This window comes from Corapipo altera, unplaced genomic scaffold (genome assembly GCF_003945725.1).
Source record: "Corapipo altera isolate COAL_440 unplaced genomic scaffold, ASM394572v1 44, whole genome shotgun sequence".
Classification (NCBI taxonomy): domain Eukaryota; kingdom Metazoa; phylum Chordata; class Aves; order Passeriformes; family Pipridae; genus Corapipo; species Corapipo altera.
This window is the reverse complement of record NW_020884880.1, coordinates 1,215,804-1,236,533: the sequence shown is the minus strand read 5'-3', so window position 1 is coordinate 1,236,533 and position 20,730 is coordinate 1,215,804. Positions and strand designations below refer to the sequence as shown.

At 36.2% G+C, this 20,730-nt stretch overlaps 1 protein-coding gene across 3 annotated transcripts in view; it reads right to left on the bottom strand.

Annotated features, from left to right (window-relative positions):
- Window positions 1–20,730, bottom strand: part of CDK14 (cyclin dependent kinase 14) — a 314,027-nt gene that overhangs the window by 213,283 nt on the left and 80,014 nt on the right. For all 3 annotated transcript variants that reach the window (XM_027639274.1, XM_027639276.1, XM_027639275.1), the window contains 2 exons: window positions 17,679–17,924; window positions 6,801–6,895 (listed from right to left, as the gene is read on the bottom strand). In XM_027639274.1, the coding sequence (XP_027495075.1) occupies window positions 6,801–6,895; window positions 17,679–17,924 (341 nt within the window). The remainder of the gene's footprint in view (window positions 1–6,800; window positions 6,896–17,678; window positions 17,925–20,730) is intronic.

Sequence of the window (20,730 nt, the reverse complement as noted above, 5' to 3'; positions counted from 1 at the left end):
GGTGTCGGAATGGTTCTTCAGATGGAAACGGAACTAGAACTGGGCCGCCCCATGTCGTGGGTGGGGAAAGGGATCCAGATACCACTGGCTGGAGCTGAGGTTGAGCTCATAACTTGAGCAAGTGCTAAGCTTAGGAACATTTCTATAAAGAAAAATCAGTAGATGGTGTTGGGATGATGCTCTAGTTTGTGATACACATTTCAAGAAACTAAATCTTATGAAGAAAAGTAACTCTCAATTTTTAAATATTCATTTGCATGAAAAGCTCAAAGTTTGATGATCAAACATTGAGAATATCTAATTAGATCTACTCCATAGCAATATTAATGTCATAAACAGACATCTAAAACCCCAAATAGACCATGAGGGCCTAATGAAACCAGGCTCTGCCAGAATTTTCCTTTGAAGAAACCTGACAGAGGCACATTCACTGTAGGTTTAGTCACCTCTGATTATTTATACCAACAAATAACTAATTCCACATTGAGGTAAACACTTCTTTTAATCATTATCATAAAAGGCAATTCAGTGTAAACATGGTTTATATTATATTTTTCTTACTAAAAAGGACTAACATTTCTAGTTTACAAAAGCGACTCACAGTCCTGCTAAAGCCCTATGGTGTAAATACTCAAGGGACTAACAAAACCCCTGCATTTCTCTTTTTGAATCCCACCATCTTTTAACCTCATCCTAGACAAAAGTTACCTTGTTTTAGAGGAAGCTGGTGGATTAAAGATATTTCATAACGCTGATGTTTATTAGAGCTGAAAAACAGAAGATCAAAGAGTTCCAAGAGAGAAGAAGGATTTAAATTATTAATTAGTGTTGTCACTGTAACTCAGGAATCCTGTTCTTCACAGGACTCAAGGCAGTCTCAAACAATGTGGTAGCCCTCACTTGAACAGGAGCAGGTGAGCATTTACCTCCACGTCCCCCATTCCTACCTCGCAGCCCACATAAGTTCAAACTAATCATCAGCTCATCTAAGCACAGGATGCTTGACCTACACCTGCTGAAATCAAATCACCTGGGACTGGCAGCAGGAAGGCAATACTGAGCACCAGTCCTCCTCCAGATGCCTCATATCTCTCTGGATCCCACTGATGCTCATATAAAGAGAATTTGGAGACAAATAATGATATTGCTTATAAGTGAATTGGCCTCTTACAACTGTGCACACTGGTGGTCACAGGGGATCTTCTGAGAGATAATGTTCCTTGGCTAACTGGAAAATACATTGGTGCACAATGGCATTTAGTTGGCAAATTACTTCAGTGGTTGCTCTACTATTCCAATCATACATATATACATGAGGGTCAATAAATTACTACCCAATAACTCTACCATGTGTATCTAATATAACTATGTTCCTTCCCAGTTTTTCTACCAAGTTTTCTTGGACAATCCTGGACAAGTAATAAAATACGCTTTCTTTCTTCAGCTTTGTCCCCCTCTATGCGAGTTAATAATACTAAGTCACCTCTGTAAACTGCTTTGCATATTAAAGCACAGCATATATACTATAATGATCATTTTATATATTCAACTATGGAGGAAAATTTTCCCAATCTTTCTTTTAAATGCTGAGAAATTCACTCCGGAAGTGATCAACATAGTCAATGACTAGGAGATTCTATTTAGAATCTTAGTAACTTATTTTAATACTTATTTTAATAAGTATTTTTATTTTAAAATACTTTATTAAATTTTAATAATTTTTTCCAACATTTGGCATTTTAGTTGAACATATAGTTATCATTAGTTTTGGATCTAGTTCAACTCAAAGTTATTGTTTTAGTAAAGATTTACAATGCTAGAGATTTTTCAAAAAGACATTTATGTACACACTTTATAAATCCATATCATGACCTGCCTACAAAAATCAGTTAAGGAAAAAACTGAGGGAAAACAAAAGGGAAGCTCTAGTTGATAACCATAAAATGCCTTTTCATAATCCATGAATATGTATTCCTTTTCCAACCATCTGCTATCCTCAGATGAAAAATGCTTCCTTTATGGAACACTGATTTCACACAATTTGCAAAAAAATAAAGAAAAGGTTAAGGAAGTTCAGGTCATTTAGGCAACATGAATCAGAGCAATTTTGAAATAATTGCTCTAAATAAATTCTTCATAACATGAAGAAAAACTTTCCTATGAAAGGAAACTGGACTGTTGCACATGAAACATATCAGGGAGTCTGTGAACACAACACCTCACATGGGCACAGAGTGAAGATAGGGATATGACTAAAAAGTGGCAGCATGACCATCTGAAGTCTATGGCACTTGCAATACATTGAACATAAAATGAAAGACAATGAAAGAGTCAAGGAGGTTTCATGACAAGTAAAAGAAATCCTGCAACTTCAAAAACAAAAGTCAGAACAGCAATTAGTACTGTCAGTCAAGCTCAGTGAAGGATTCAGCATCATAAATATAAAAAGGAAATTACACACATCATCCTTTTTTTCTTGTGAGCAGCCATCCACACACATAGATATGAAATATGATGGTCAGCTATATATTTATAACACACACTACAATATATCACGCCAACAACAAATATAGGTAGTTCTCACTGATTATTCAAATATTTCCTGCTGCCCCGAGCAGCATGGAAACCACAGCCAGCGCAGAGCATGATGCCTGCCTGAGCACAATTTCTCTCCACTTTGTACCATGAACTCCCTATTGATTTTCAAGCAAATAGTAAAAGGTACTGTCTTTGATAGAGATAAATGTCAAATTCCCTGGCTACCTCAAAAAATACTTTTTGTCTTTAAGTACTTCTTGGAATCACCTTGAACACAATTTAGATTTCAAATTGAAATGAGAAAGGTACCTTGACTGAAGGACTGCCCTCTCTCTGCAGCCTTTGAGCTCTTGCTGACAACATCAGCTTAATGTGCTCTGCTCTGTGCTCTCCTGATTTCTCATATTAATAGTTAAAAAGGATAAAGACCTCAATTCATTAGAACAAGTATTTTACCAGGGATAAATTGAAATTATGTAGTTTCATGGTATGGAAGTTAGGCACAAATGTGTTGGTTGAGCTGTTAGAAATTCTATACGTTTCTGCAATACTATGAGCACATGCAACTTAGTAAAGGTGCCCAAAAACAGTAAAGGTATAGTAAAAAAAAATCACATGAACTTGCAAGAAATAGATCAAGACCACAGTGGAGATGCCACTGGCTTACCTCTCAAAACACAGAACAAATGCTTTGCAAGCAGCAGTCACAGATCACATCGCCTTAGCCAAGGTAATCTTTTTCAATTCTTTGCCTTGAAGGGCAACTGAACACAGTGGGAGAGGAGGACAGAAAGCGTGCCAACTCGTAACACTGCCAAAAGCACAGGTTTTTCCCTTAAGTGCAATATGCAGAGTTCCCAGTGCGGGAATGCAAGGCCTGCAACCAGGGATTCTGGTTGGCAGCAGCTCCCTTATGCTGTCACCAGCTTTGTCTTCAGACTCACAACTCACATCAACATTTATGTGCCACAGAACAAGCCAGATCCCATCAGGTATCTGAACATCAGGTATGTTCAGGTAAATATATAATTAAGCTCAGGAGGGAAGAAGGTCAATGGCAGCAGGAAGACACATGTCAATACACAGACAAACAGCACTTCCTCAGCTCAAGCACACAAGGAAATGATACAGGAATTCAAAAGACACCTATTGCTTTGCACCTATTGAATGGCAAATGTCCCAATTGTTAGTCAAATACAGAGTCAATGGAACTTGCATCACTTTTTACACTGTTATTAGTAAATTACTTGGCCCGCTTCTCCAAAATTTTACATTAAAAAAAATCACTTAAGTCATCTGAATTTCATGCAGTAAGCAGCCACTTGGGATTTTATACAACAAAGTAAAATATGAGAATCTAACCTGAATGAAAGTAGAAAAAAAACATGCCAAGATGAGTTTCGTTACATATGTCTGATGCGCAACACGTGAAATCAAATAGATTTGCATATTGATGCAACTGTCAGCCAGAAAAAAATGATTGCTTGGCTGTTCCTCCTATAAACAAAAAATCCTAGCCTCAGAGAATTCTGTTTCACTTTCCTTAGTAACACAGTCCTGTTCACTCTGCTGCTTCTTCACCCCAGGGATTCATTTTTATCTGACTACAAAAAGAGAAATCCATCAATCCAGTAAAAGGAATTAGCCAACTTCATTTCACTTTCCTGGGATACTACCACAAATGCTCAAACAGAAAGAAAAGCAATGGATTTGATAGGAAGACAAGGGCTTTATATCAAAGGGTATCAGGGTACTACTGATCCTGCTCCAAGCTGTAAAGCCAGGATTGTCCTGAAAGCAAGTTACTGCATGCATTACTTTAAATTTTAGGAAAGGAATGGCTGATTTTGTGTCTTTGGAGGCAGGTATGTATCTTTTAGACTTTCAAAACAGTATGCTAAGATCAAGAATGTTTTATTTGATCTTTATGATCAGCAGAGGAAATAATTTTAAAAGCTGAAATGTATCTCGGGAAATGCATAAAAAACCAAACTCCACTACTTGCCACATGCAGCTGGTGACAAATATTAAGCACAATAATTCCGAGTACAAAGCATCATTCTAAACAGCTCAATCTGATCTTAAATTCTCCATCTTCAGCTACAGTTAAGGACACATCCCAGAAACATTTTGCCAAATGAGAAAGTCAAGCATTAGAGTTGATTATTGGGGATTCTCAAACGTTTTGACCAAAATCCACTTGTGTGCAAGCATTATCAGCTCCAGCTCTTCCATCATATGCAAACACATGTCTGCATTCTACAGTGTGCTATGAGAGCTTAATCCTTCAGCAGTCAAACTGGGTACATCAGAGCAGTAATGTTCTTTCTTCTTTAGGGATATCACCTAGGCCAGAGATTCTTCAGTTTCTCATGGGGACAGAAAAGGTGACAAGGCTACATTACCTCAGAAAATAACTCCTTTTGAAATAGTAGATAGCACTTGTAGTGTTTCCTAAGTTCTTAAAGTACAACCTCTTCCTGCTGTGAAATAATTCAACTGTTTCTCTAGTTCAAGAGACAGAAGTCTGGACTGGAGGTGCTGAACCTGGATAGTGCTGGGTAATGTGGAAATTATTCAATTCTCAGTTGGAAAAAAATATGTCAAATTCAAACAGGTGAAGGAATAGAACTATAACATTAGAAATACTCTCTGCATATGAATTCTTATCCACATTCTAGTTACACATACTTTTTTCAAAACACGTTTTAAAGACCTTGCAGAAGATGTTACGAAGCAGCAGGATAAAGATGTATATAATTGTTATAACTCTCACTACTTATCCAGAGCTAGCTGCTTATAATGGAGAACACAATGCGTCCAGTAATTTCAATTTATTGAAGTATTTCTTACAGATCTGCAGGCAGCTCTACTAGAACAGTATTTCTAACAAATCTATATTTCATAACATCTTCACAAATCACCACTGAATGAAATAGCTTCAGGGAAGAACTTTGCTTTGTTTTTAACTTTCATTCTGCCCCACTGACTGGCAGGACATCTAGAGAGCCTGTTGCCTGAGTTCAATCTTACTGAAAGCCAAGGCATATGGGATAACTATCACCAGATACTCACTGTGATTTTACTGAAGGGTTTTGGTCATAAGACACAAACTGAAATCTATACTCTTTTCTCATATTACGTAGACCCCAATAAAAAGCTTCTATGTGTATAATGTCTGAAACATATGGAGATGTGTAACTGAATCATTAACCACACAATGTAAATCTATTTTCTTGAAAAAAGCTGCTCGTGAAAGACAATACCTGCAGTTGTCATTATGCTCATCAATATCAAAGCTACTGATATGAGGGAACCCATCATTCTGATTTATTAGAAATATTCAGTGAAAAAAGATAATTTTTTGTACCTAACCAAGTTCATTACTCTGGAAAATGTTAGCATATATTTCCTTTATTTCTGTCCCGTGAATGTCATGATAGTCTCTCTGCTGGAATGGTAAAGTTGTCTCATCTACCACTGAATAGCTGAAGTTTTTAAAGATATCATATGTACCAAACCCCTCTTTCAGAGTTGCTTCATTATTATTGGAAATGTGATTACTGAAACTTGATTAAATATGTGAAATCACACAAGACACTCAGCTTCACAAAACATAACTCTCAATGGAAGCACTAGATCAAGAAGTATATTTTAAGTGTGTTTACTGAATTATTTTATGCAATATAGAAGCACTGAGGGAATTTGGGGGTAAAAAACATGCAACAAATAACAAACATTAAAGTGGATGAAAAAAATATTTTACATGTATACAGTAGATTATTTTGAGGTGGAATGGTTGCAACAATTGTAAACAAACTGTTGTAAACAAACTAAACCTAGAGGAGTCCAAAATTCAATTAATTCCCTTCACATTATTTTGTTCAAGCTTTTTAATAACGATAAATAAAAGGCAAACAACTTATCACATATATTCACCATTGCTCTCAGAGCATTAGAAAAATTTACTTGAAGCATATTCTGCTTTTACCCCTAAAAATTTATTTGGTATGGATATTGAAAAAGTAATACAACATTAATGTACAAACAAAACATCAGATTAACAGGGATCTCATCTTGTTCTGATGTGAAGGTAGTATGTTACTTGTGCAAAATGGTCTCAGCCACTTTCACCTGAGCACATGGCAGCGAGTACCACTTTGATTCATAGGGATCTATGTACATGTTCAGCAACATCAGTTGATACTTTCTGCTTATCTTCATTTACACACAAAATTAAATTAAGAAAAAACACCACTTACTTGCTTTTTCCTTTGTACACTGTAGCATAGGACCCTTCCCCTAGTTTTTCCAGTTTTTCATATGAGTCTGCTTTTCCAAACTTAGGGCTTGTAGGCTAAACAGAACAAAAGAGATGACCTTTCAGCATGTATTGAACCCGTAACATTAACTGCTTTGATTCAGCCTTTAGAGATCAAACATCATTATTAAAACTCATACACCTGCATGTTTTCAGCAGCCAATAACAACAAAAAAATTAATAGGAGAGCTAATGAAGCATTATAATAGATTACTCAAAGAAAAGATCATTCAACACCCCAGATGGTGGTTGCTGATATTAACCATACACTTACATCATTGGAACTATCAAAAGGATTTTGTTCTTAAGAAACATTTCTGTTTTATTTTTCACATATATAACTTCATAGAGGGAAAAAGATCACTAACAACTAAAGCACCTTATTGATGTTTAGAGATCTAAACAGCATCCTTAGTCTGTCTTGAAAAAATCAGGTTAAAAGAGCTGTTTAAGTTTTATATTTTTTTAAATTTTATTTTAGACTAAAGCCCACTCAAAAATACTGCTCTAACTATTCAATGTCCCATTACATCAACAGGTAAGCATCTTTAATGATAGTATTTTAACTCTGATTACAGTCTTCAGCTTGTGGATATAATCACACCATATTTTAATGTATATGCAGAAGTGTTGAATAAAGTCCTGTATCCTTAATATCTGCAGCCTAAGTGAGGGGGCCTAAAACTGAAAGAGGCTAAACAATGATTCTTGCTCAAAGGGCAGATAGCTCAGCTTGCCTTTGCAACAGACTGATACTTGCCCACTTTTACACAGTCCTAACAGAAAACAACTCCTAACAGAGAACAACTCAATGCTGCACAAATAGGAACTTACCTGACATGAGAACTTTCCATTGAAATTCTTGGAAAAATTTTGATTTTTACTAACTACATCCCATTTTCCCAAATTTCCCCGTTTTCCAGTTGTCTGGAAGGAAAGGGCTTTTTATTTTTCTCCCACAACTAGATAGACACTGCAAAAAATTTACTTGCAACTTCCCTCAGCATTACCCACATATATTTTAGACTGCAGTGCTCACATGTTCTATACCTAAACCAACCAAAAGATCACAAAGCAAAAACTTTGGAGGATCAGCAGAAACTTTGGAGGGTCAGCACTAATACTCAAATCCCATAGAGAGACTGATTTGATGGTACTCTGGTTAAACTCTACAAAGAAAAGCAGACAAGCAAACCCAGTGTGTTTAGGGTTGAATTCAGCTGAGAGGCTCTGAGCCATGTGTGCAGCTGCATACATGATACACTCACATTTAGCATCCTAGGCCTGATTTACAAAATGTATTCATGTTTCAGGATTTTTTAAAGGAAACAAACATTACACTACAGGACACATCTGTGTGTAAATTCCTGTTAAACCATGGTTGAAAGTTTTAAATCAACTGATCCTAAAAATTGCTTCTATTTAAACAGACAAGGGCATCCCAGGTAAGCTGACTTAGTACCTCACATCCAATGAACCACTAGCCAGAAAATGCAAGCATTTTCTTTACTCAACTATCCTTCATTTGTTCTATGCAAAAATTCTGGCACTTTGCCATATATACACTTTTTTTTTGAGATGAACATTTCAGCTTTCTATTGAATGGTATAAGGACATACTCATGTATGTTTGCAAAATTGAGCCTTTACACCTCTCTCCATTACAAAGAATCACCTATTATTTTGCTATCCAATTCCTAAGTATTAATAGACTTGTGAAAATTTGTCATATGGGAACTTTCAGATCTTTTTCCTGCTATGTTATTTGGAACACCTCATTATAGATAAGGCAGTAATATTCTTGGTTTCCAATCTGCGCTTAAAAAGGCATTTTGCCTAGTTAAAAACAATTTTTTTTTTAATTATAGTTTTATTACAGATGTTACTAATAGAGGTGACTAAAATATTTATTCAAGTTGTCTTCTCATTTAAGTGCCCAATAATGGACTAATGCAAATTTTAAAAAACTTCAGAAAAAAGAGCAGTTAGATGTTTAAATGTCTTGTATATAATGAAGAAGGACAGTAAAGTATTTCCCAAATTGCAGGCTGCAATGAACACACAGTGAGCAGCTTTGTTTGCAGTGGAAATGCTGCCCTAGTTAACAGTGAATAGTTCACTGTTGGCTTCCTCATAGCAAAAGAGAAAAAGGACAGGGTTTATACATGTGTTTCACATCCATTCTTGTTTTCACACTGAGATTTACTTTTATTCTCTACTGCTGGAAACCATAATATAAAGGTCACAACAACTTGTGAGCCTTAAGATCTTGATAGGAAACAGGATGTCTTTAATCCATTACCACACAGCATATCATCAACAATAATTATTCCTACAACCTCAAGCTCCTTTCTCCATACTCCAGCTGCCAGAAGCACAGATTTAAGGTCATACCTTTTCACTCATTCTCCTCCTGGATGTTGTTGCATCCTCACCAAAACCAGCAAAATCCTAAATGCTGGTGTTGACTGGACCAGGAGAAGAGCTCACTCCTGATCCTACAAGAGAGGTCTTGTGCTCAGGGGCAGCTCCACACAGTGCTCCAGGGTTCAGCTCTGAGCAGCAAGGCTGACCTGACACCCTTCCAAAGCAGCCTCCATCACTTGTCCAGTGCCTGCTCACTTTGGGTAAGATAAGACCAGAAACAACCCAAAACCCAAAGGGTAAGCCACCGCCTGTCTGTGTGTAGTAAAACCACCTGGCTGATATCTTCTTCTTTCCAGGTTACAGCACCTCTGTAGTGAAGCTCAGCTCTACTCCAACTGGACTGCTAGACTGGATTGCCCATGTTCTTACACTGTTAGATCTCCTTTTGTGAAAATGGAAATTATTTTTCCTTGCATTTGTAATCTTAAAAGGCTTACAATTTTTGAAAGTATCTCATGTAGAAAAGCATTTCAGAGGATTTTATTAAAAAAAATTAAATAAATTCTCAGGCAGAAGAAGACTAATTTGCATGATACTTCTTAATGAAACACCAAAATACTGAGAAAATGCAATTACTTCAGAAAGTTAAGGAACAGCTTTACCATTTCCCCAACATTTTCTCAATTTTTTTAAAATGAAGTCTCATAGATCAATTCAAACTTATAATTACAGATTGCTTGTAATGGTAAGAAGTTTAGACACTTCTTACCTTTCCTTTTATTTCTGTATTACAAAGGAGGTGAAGGCTGACTAAGATAACGCAAAAATACAAAACTTTCCAAAACTTATGTTTGAAGCTTAAAGGGGTCTAAATAAAGGGTTAAGGAAGGAACCAAAATAATTTGAAGTTCCATATGATTGCTGAAAATTATAACCACTTCAACCTACTTTTCTTTATTATTACAGTCCCTCGTTCATATGTGTAACTTTTCAGCTTCATGGACATGAATTTCGTCATTCAGATTTCTCCACATTAATTTATCCTTTTCAATCATTTCTGTTAAAAAACATACCTTGTTACAGTGAGGTTGGGATGGTTTTTTAGCAAATGTTAATATTAAAATCAAATACAAAAAATTCACTTTTAAGTACGATTTCTTCTTCAAAAGTATTTTATTCCTTCTGGTAAAATATATGGGAATGCATACACACAGAGATTTCTGTTTGTTGAAACCCAAGAGTCCCATACTGTGCCTGGGATGTGGTTGACTGAAATACACATGGTGAATGAGACATATCCAGAGCACGTCAGTGCTTGCATCAGACACTGACAGATTGCACAGGCAGCAGACTCACAAGGACTTTCCCTATATTTTACATAGGTGCAATCCTCCAATTTGACCCAGACAATATTTCTCAATGTAAAAGAGTACTAATTTTATTTTGGAAAAAGCTTTTCAAAGCTACTTTTTTAAGATCTAACCTTATAATACTTCTATCCCTGTTAATTTTTAATTCCTCTTACTCCTTTTTACTGCTTTTTAACCCTCTGAAACACTAAGGGAGAATCATAGAATCATTTAGGATCAAAAAGACCTTAAAAATCATCAAGTCCAACTTTAATCCTAAAACTGCCAAGCCCACTACAAACCATATCCCCAAGCACCGTATCTACATGCTTTTTAAACACCTCCACCATGGTGACTCAATCACTTCCTGGGCATCCTGTTCCAACACTTGACAACCCTTTCCTTGAAGAAATTTTTCCTAATATCCAATCTAAACCTCCCCTAACACAATGAGGTAATTTCCTCTCATCCTATTTCTTGTTACTTGCGAGAAAAGACCAACTCCCACCTTGCTACAACCACCTTTCACATAGTTGTAAAGGTCACCCCTCAGCCTCCTTTTCTCCAGACTAGACAACCCAAACTCCCTCAGCCACTCCTTATATAACCCTCTAGACCCTTCCCCAGCTCTGCTGCCCTTCTCTGGTCACGCTCCACCATCTCAATGTCTCTCTTGGAGTGAGGGGTCCAAAACTGATCCCAGTATTCGAGATGCAGCCTCACCAGTGCTGAGTACAGGACAATCATTGTCCTGGTCCTGCTGGCCACACCTGGCCACACTGCTGGCTCATGTTCATACATCTGTCAATCAAAATTTGTCATGACATAGCATGACTGTGATAAAAGTGCAATCTTTGTCATGTCTGAAAATTGGTTATTTACTAGATCTGAAAATTTTTTGCTTATGTTTATTAAAGCCTTCAAATAATTTCTTTAAAATTCTTATCACAATTTGTTGGATATAAGCCTAGGGGAGACCTCCTTCCTGCAGCCCCATAGAGTTCTGTGTCTCACTCATCAGTGAGACTACCTAGGCATAAAGAAACCTGTTGCTCTATATTAACATTTTGTATTTGTTAAAAAAAAAAAGAACTTACAAAGCTAAGAAAAAAACCCCAGACAGGTGTGTATGTGAACAATATTGAGCTGTATAATAGACAAAGTTAAATAGGCAATAAACAACCAGTCTGTAAGAAATTGATACCACTGGAAAACTCACTGCAAAGTGAACTTTCATGCTATGGAGAAATCTTCCAAAGAACTCAAATGGGAAAGCTAGATGAATTACCAAGACAGAAGGGAGTAAAGATCCTCATGCTTCTAAAGAGCATAGTCCCAAGTCATTGTGAAAGTCAGCACAGATTGTAGTAGATTATGTTATCCTCAAAAGGATACTGTCAACTGGAGCACAGAATACTGCACATCTTTCCCTTCAGGAAACCCACTGGCAATTTTACTTGTTTGCCTTTATGTTTTACTTTCCTTAAAAATAGTTTTCATTAGGTAGCTTTCTTATTATAGGCCTACATTTTTCTCAGTGCAAGATTAGTCTAAGAGCACCACTAAGCACAGGGAGTGAGCATTTTTAGCAGCATGGCTTACAGTAACTGAGATTAGATATTTTTTCCCCTCTGGTTAAGGGAATAAAGATCATAGTAACAAGGATAGAAAGAGTATGCCAAAATGTTGAGTACAGAAATAGAAGAAGCTAGTATTTCAAACTGACGTGAGAGTATTAAAAATAACAGAGAGAAAAAGAAATGAGAAGAAACTGTCTTTTCTGACCAGGTCACTTCACATAGACATTTCATTGATACAGACTGTAGGAAGGAAAACAGGCTTAATCCAAGATTTTGCAGTATGAATCCTTGCACTATATTGTCATGTGAATACCTCTCTTTCTCAGAAATTTTCAAAATCTATGTAGTAAAGAAAGCTTTAATGGAAAATTACACTGAAAATCACCTGACTTTCCTATTGAAGCTGTGTGGGTTATGTTCTCATGCATTTTTCATAACTGCAAAACAGCTTGCGAATGTCACACAACTATCACACTCCCAAGTCTAAGTTTTCAATAGACCCTTTTTTTTTTAATTGCAGGATATTAAGCTTCAATATAAAACTATCATTTAGGGGAAAATACTATGTTCACATTGCCTCTGTGAATTATTGCAAATGAAAACTGAGTATCTATTTTGTTTTATACCTCAAAAAGAACAAATTCATTGCTGGAAAAACTTGAACATAAAAGGCTGGCCAAGAGGCTTAACAAAGATGAAACCAAAAAGAATGAAAAATAATAATTATTTTTTAATAATTTTATATTTTTTTCTTTGACACAATGGTAAACCTTCTTTCACAAAACCATGTGCAGTTTTCACACTAATTTCAGGTTGCATCCAGTAACAGCTCAATTTGATCATACCTTGAAAGTTGGACTGTTTTCTAGGGCGATATTCAAGGAATACAAAGATGTTCAAGAATCCAAACCAAGCCTTAATATCAGCTCTCCCAGTATCTGGTCCCATTCTCTTGCTTGCATCTTCCTAACTCTTTAACACACAGACATAAATTAAGAGCAACCTGCGCAGAAGCAACCATAGAGCTTCCTGTGAAAGGGCTGGATTCAGTTTTTAAAGCTGTTCACTTATTCTCCAGGCTATTAGAGCACAGGAACTGGCTCAACTGCCACATTTCATCTGCCTTCTCATCTAGAGAGTATCCCTCAGGTTAACGATTATTAACGCTTCCTTTGTGCCAGTAAAGAAAAATCCATTCTCTATACTGAATTCTGAAATTATCTTACCTCAATAAAATATATCAACCAGGAGGGATGCAGTTACCCTACTAATTAACAGGTTGTTAAAACTGAAGAAGGTTGCATATACCTGAAGAGGAAGACAGGCAAGGATGGTACAGCAAGTGCTTAGGCAGACAAAAATGATGCATAACCTTTGGATAAAATCCTGACATTAGTGTCTGTTTTAAAGTTAGATTTCTTACACAGCTGATTTACAACATGCTAATAGGATCAGCAGAATCATAAAAGGATTCATGCATTTTGGTTGTACTTTTTGGAGGAAAGTTGCACATATCAGGACTGAAAATGAATACAAGTTACAGAAACAGAAAGGATGCTTCTCTCCCAAAAAGAGTAGAGTCAATGCAGTAAAGCATTGCTTATCCAATTATTTTTATTTGAATGGGTTTTTTACATTTATGTGAGTTAGCAGAAGGTTAGTGTTTTGCTTCATTTATTTTTTAAAAACTAACTGAAAGGTAGGACATATACCTCAGCATGACATGTAAATTCATTGCCAAGGAACTTAAGCCACTCAAAGAGAATAAACTGATGCGTATCACTACTCAACTATATCTTGACCAGATGGCTAGCTTATAAAACTTGCAATATTCTATTTACATACTGTGCAAAAGGACTATTTTAGTGTATAAAATGTGCACTCCGAATGCAATAAAACTTCACCTTGCACTGTAGAGAAATAAATAAGGTTGTGTGCCGAAAGAGCATGGATCTCAAATAAAACTTTCAGACAATTACAGTCAAAACCAGTGCAATTTTGGGAAGACTTGCATGTATTTGTTTCTCAGTTGTGCTTTTTTTATTTTGTCCAGTTTATTTAGTAATTTTACCTTTTCTTCAGTTAAGGAGAAAAGAAAAGCAACTTTCTTCCTCTTGTAGGCAAAAAAACTGAGCGAGAGATTTTTAGAAAGATAAGATATAGGCAGAGAGAGAGACAGACAGGTAAGCACAGTCAACTATAGCTACATGTGTATAATATATATATGTATATACACACACACATATTGTGTTGGGATGGATCAGAGAAAACATTCGCCGAGCCTAATTCCCTTCTATAGTGGCTGACAGGTGATGCACAGGTAGGCAAACACTTCACTATCTCCAAGTTATCTACTGATGTGATAAAGGAGTAAGTCTGTTCTGCTGGAAAGTTCATTCCATAATAGTATCCAATTTCAATCAGCTTAAGCAGTTTGGAAATCACTCTCATAGATGTTTTCTTATGTTCAGACCAAGGGGAGAAGGTGGAAAGGTTTTAAGTGTAAAAATTAAGTTTGTCTTATAAGAACAAACAAACGAAAAAAAGTGCTACTGCACTAATTAACCACACAGGATTTCTACCAGGTTGCAGCAAGTTCTGACATTAACTGAAGAAAATTACTTCATGTTCAAAAGCAAGAGATTTCTTTTCCAAGAGACAATCTGTGGGCAGGAACACAGAGTTCCAGCTTCCCCAAAACCCTGTGTGTGTTTCATCTTTCTCATCACAAGGTGCAGAGTATTTCAAAGCTACGTAAAACACAAAACGGGTAACATGCCACCTGCGGAGTATTTGGTGATCTTCACCAAACACTGAATCTGATACCTGCCAGAGAGGTGATAAAACTTCTGAAATTAATCAAAGCAGAAGTAACACCCCAGGGCATTATAAACAAGGTCTTTCAGGTAACATCTTGAAAAATGTTATTTCTGAGACAAAGGACTTTTACCTGAGCAGAAGAAGTGATATGGAGACTGCAAGCCTTAGCCATGCACCTTCTGTAAGACATCACTTCCCTATCTGATGGTTACAAAGGATTTTAAATGATGAAAGGGAAGAGAGTAAACTGAAGCCTATCTCTAATTCAGTTCCTCTAGTAATCAAGCATGGAAAGTGTAAATTAAAGGTACCATACACCTATCAGAATATCTTAAAATAAAGCTTAGAGAAAGTAGAGCCAAAACTGAAACACAATTCCACAACTGTAGTCAGCATGACCCAGAGAGCATAGTATGCTCAAGAACATTTACAGAAACTGAAGTGCCCGTTCAGACTGGTATAACCTATAAAAGAGGAAAACTTCCAGAGAATCAAGTATGAACTCAGTAAGGGAGAATGTGTAGCAGTCCTCGAACATGGAATAAAAAGAAGTAATGAACAGAAGAGGAAGTAGCAAGACATCTGCTAGACAACATCATGGCTAGAAAAAAAAAGGAAACCCCAAACCTTTTGTCAATTCAAGTATAATTCAAAACCACAGAATGATAAATTTCTGTAACTAATCACACAGGTATCACTCAATGAAATATGCATCAGAACATCTACTGCCCAAGGCAAAGTATTCAGGCTCAGGAAATTAGCAGCTTGATCATATCTCTGCCTTGGATGGCTGAACTCAGGTCTGCTGGGCAGGACCAGGTGTGACCTGATCAGCAGAGGGCTAACACCACCTTTTTCTGTGAAATTCTGCTCTTCCCTCTTCATTGGCATGAACACTCGCATTGTTCCACAGGTTACTCCTTGACAGGTACTCTTTGGATCACTCCTTGTAAGAAAGAGTCAAAAATTACTAACAATGCCTCCAAGCAGAAGGAAGAACTGAGTTCACCGAACAGAGCTCTAAAAATTCGGGAGAATTACAGGAAGCTAAGAAATGAGAATTGTGTTTCAAGAAATTTCCTATGCACCTCTTGTATCCAGCAAGTCTATGTGAGTCAGCACAGACAAAAATGACCAAAAGCTTATGTATAGCTAGGGCTCTAATTAAGAGCGTACCAGTAGAGGAAGCAATAATATCATTTACATAAGAAAATAACGGGATCTTAGGAGATTGTATGGATGTAGTAGAGTACCAGCCCTCTGGAAAAGAATAAGATGCTAAAAACATAGTTTCAAAAACATCTGCTTCAAAATTCTGGAAGCAAAGCAACTGAAATCCTTCAATTTTAACAGGAAAAGAAGTGCATAAAGCATTAACAAAAATTATCAACAGTTTCCAAGAGGAACAGCAGAGATGAAGAGTGAGTTAATAACAAAAAAAACCTAAAGACCTTCCAAAACACATCATTTAAATCAATAGTTGTGGTGACAAACAATAATCAGGCATCGCAGACAAGTAAACACGGTGCAAACCACTTCATCCATCCTTAATGATTTTAAAAGTTTTATGGTAAGAACTCCTTGTCATGGGCTCAGATTAAATACACTAGAGATATCTTTGGCAGCAGCTATAAAATGCCAGACGATGATGAAAAAGCAAATTTGTTTTTGCTACAGATGGTTACATTTTAAAATGTAACCTTTTCTAAAAAGGACAGTCCCCTGGAGGCATGACATCTTACCCGCTAAATTCACATGGGTTAAACACAGCTCATCTACAGAAAATGAACCTTTGTCATTTCTTGTTAGAAGTCTGACAGAATTCAGTCAAACTTCTGTAGGGTGGACAGAAGATGTTCAGAAGATAAAGCAAAACAAAGAAAAGAAAGAAAGGAAAAAAGAAGAGTCAATCAACTTTTGAAATTATTTCACGCCAAATAATATTTGAAGTGGTACATCCGTTCTGCTTAGATCTGTAGTCTTCAACTCAAAGGTCACATTATTATGGATTTTTCTTGCCAAAGCATAACAGTAATAGTTTTTCAATAATTTTGAAGGCCTTTTGGGGGAAATCTGTTCTGGGCATTATTCATGAAAGATATGACATTTTATTTATCTAGTTGCTTTCAAAATATTTGAGAATAAAACAATTATGATGTGTTGCCAAACTCTTTTCGGTTGTTTTTTTCTCTCCTCTCTCTCTCAAGAGTTTCTGATATGGAAATAAATGTTATTTTTACTACTTGATTTTAAAAAGAGAATTTTAAAATGTAAACAAAATCTGATCTGTTTCTCTAAAACTAAAATCTAAAAATCAAAAATGCAGTTCACATGGTTTCCTAAACTTCATGGGAAAGAACTCCTCTTCACAAATAAGCAATCCTCTGGAAAATATGCAGCATAAACATTACAGCAGCTGCAATGCAATACCAGGATAAGGAGAGGAATATGCTTAGAAATCCCATAAGACATCCTAATTAATATCTGACAGGAATTTCATAATCTATTATTTTTCAAGTTCTATTTTCTGATTCTGTCATATTAATGACACTACAAATATATATAGAAAACATCTTTAATAGCAGCCATGACCTTTTTGTTTTGTTTCCAACTAATCAGTTCCTTTTTAAGCAAGAAAATATTTATCTGGTGCCCTTAATTCCACCATTTGGTACACACAGAGTTATCAGGACTGTACACTTACAGAGCTGGGGCTGGAGTGACGCCTGACTTTAGGTGATTCCTTCCCTGCAGATGAAGTTTTGAAGTTAATGCAAGCGTTGTTCTCTGAATGAACCCTCTTCACTTGATTAGTTGGTTTCTCAAATGGATCAAAACTACTCTGTGTCCTCTGAACCCGAACTTTTTTATCCTCAGGAATTGTATCCAGAGGTTTGATCACTGAATCCATTCCCTGGCAGTTCCGTGTAGACATCTTTGTGACACATATCTGAAAGACAAAAACAGCATTTGTTAACTCTAACAGGTTTAAAGTCTGTATCATTCCATGCATCAATAAGCATCAAAAAAGGCAGTGAAGTTCATAAGCATTCATTTCCTATTTCTACATTAAAATTGCAAATAACACATGCATTTTATATAGGGAACACACACCACAGTATTAAATATAAAAAGTCTATTTTTGTACAATGCACTAAAAGATTCAGAAAAAGAAAGGCAAAAGAGGAACATACATAAAATTCAAGATTTGTGTTTTCTTGTACAATGGCAACAATGCCACTTCACTTCTCTCTCCAATCTAGCCACAGATATCCACAAGCAGTATTGATTTTCATTTGTTTAAAATTGGATGAGACTGAACTAAAATAAATGGTGGTAGTTTGTGTGCGCACTTCGGTACTGGCTTGCCAAAGATTCAATACTGGTATATTATTGTATTTTTAAATAATGCTTATACAGTGTTATTATTATTATCACCATATGTCTCAGAAAATCAAATCAGTAAATCAATTCCCAGGCACTGAAACGTGAGACTGCAGCTTAATGGCACACTAAAGCACAGAAGTTCAATTCTTTGTTACTGTGAAGTATGACTCTGCCAACCTCTAAACATTGCCACTTGCTGCTTGAGCTACCAAAATATGCTATGGCTAGTTCAAAAGAACTAAAGGAGCAGAACGGCAGGTTTAGAAACTCCAGTCGTATACACTTCTGGTTTTAATTTTAATACACTCCAATATATACAACATTTTTTTAAATCACACGGTGAGGAGTTGTATTTGAGACCTCAGCTTCTGTTTCCACCCATAAGACACTTGACTTTTACTTGGAAAGAAAAGAAATAGTTTTAGCTTTCAGACTTTCATAGCTTTCAGTTATGAAGTGTGAAGCAAGACACAAAAGGTTCCTTAAATCATAAGCAAATCAAAGTAATCCACAATGTACTTTTTCCATTATATTTGCATGTATTTGAGGATAGACAGTGTTAGTTTGCTGAAAACTGTTCACATATGCACAATTAAAGAAGCATAATATTCTATTCAAGCACCCATAATCTAGAGCATTTTAAAAAACTTGCTGTCATAAAACACTTAACATGAAAAAAACCAAAAGAAATTATCATTAAATCAGGACTCTTCCCCCATAGCCCAAAGTGTCTCCAGTACAAACTTCTCCAATCAATTATTCGTTGTCGTCTTGCCCAGAGGAATTTTATGCCCTGAAATCAAATTTACTTCAACTTTTTATAGAAATACTGGGTGACTATACCTTGTGGCTTGTTTTTTATATATGTATTTTGAAGATCGATTGTAACAGTAGATCAAAGATTCCTTTTCTACATTAAAAATTTAAAGTATGTTTCCTGCACAGTGCCATCTGCCTAAATGATCATGCACCAGGTCAACTCTAATGAAGAACATCACTACTATTACAGACCGGGCTTTACAAGGGTTCAAATTTCTTCTCATTAAAGTGATTACTCCAAGACTAAAACTTCAGTAAGTTATAACCGAGAAAAGGAACAGCCCCCCTTCATTTTGAAAGATAATTCCTTCTCGGGTCAAAATTAAGACAATTATGTAATTTTGTACTATTACTTCAGAGAGAAGTAATATATTACTTCAGAGAGAAAAGATAAAGAGCTTCTTCACAAAGAATTTTTAATTAGCCTTCTTGTAAAACTAATTGGCTTCTTTCCCCTAAAACAACTTATATGCACAGACATGCATTCACATACTTTCCACTGTCCTCTCCAGACCCATGTTCTTGCAATGCTTGCTACCAAGAAAGATGTTTTAACATAATGTAAATTGAAATTACTATTAATATAGCAGTACTTCCATGTTACTTAATCAACATGGATGCAAATAAATCAGCCTATGAAATTCTATGATCTAGAAAACAGGAGATATGGGGAAAAAGTTCAAAAGCTGTACTTGTCTTCCTTTTAAGTTAACAAGACCACCTGTAGCTGATTAAGATTTTTTGAGTACACAACTACAAATATACTATAGATAATAATTACATGAATGCTGCTTCTAATTTCTTTTTCCGCTGGAAAATCTCCATGTCTACCTCTAATGTGGGCCATGTAACCATTGCATTAAAAAGAAGCAAGATATTTGTTTCTATTGATTGTCTACTGGAAGCAGTAATACTTTAGATATTGAAGGGAGACACTTTAAACTTCAGGTCACTTGACTGAATCTAGAGTAGGATAAAAATCCTCACTACCATCATATAATAGCCAACTTCCAACTAGCAAATTACTAAAACCAAGATGTACACCAACCACCCCCCACTCAGAAGTCAAACACCTCAGTGGATGTACAGGCTGGACACCAGCATCACCTGTGGAAAAGACTGAGGACAGCAGGGAAATGCAAAAGTAGGATCTGCTCACCACCCTCTTCTGCCTGCTCTGCAACTACAGAGTTGGCAAAGAGTTTCATTCATCACTTCTCTCTCACCAATATTAATAGTTCCCTCGCGGAAATAAAACATTCTCTCCAAGTGACTGCTGACCAAAGTACAGGGTTTACGTCCATAAAGCTAAGTTTATGCTGTTGTTGAAGGGTACACATTTCCAAACTGTCTACTCTGCCTACAAAACACTGAAGAGAAACAGTATTTAAGCAGTTGTTTTACATTCTGCCATTGATACGCCAAGTCCAACTTTGTGGTGAAATTCTTCTTCAGTGAAATCTGAAAGGAGCAGTTCTAAAAGGTCAGCACTGAGTACTGGCTATAACCTCAGAATTACACAGCTTAAGGACACATTAATTTCAGGTTTC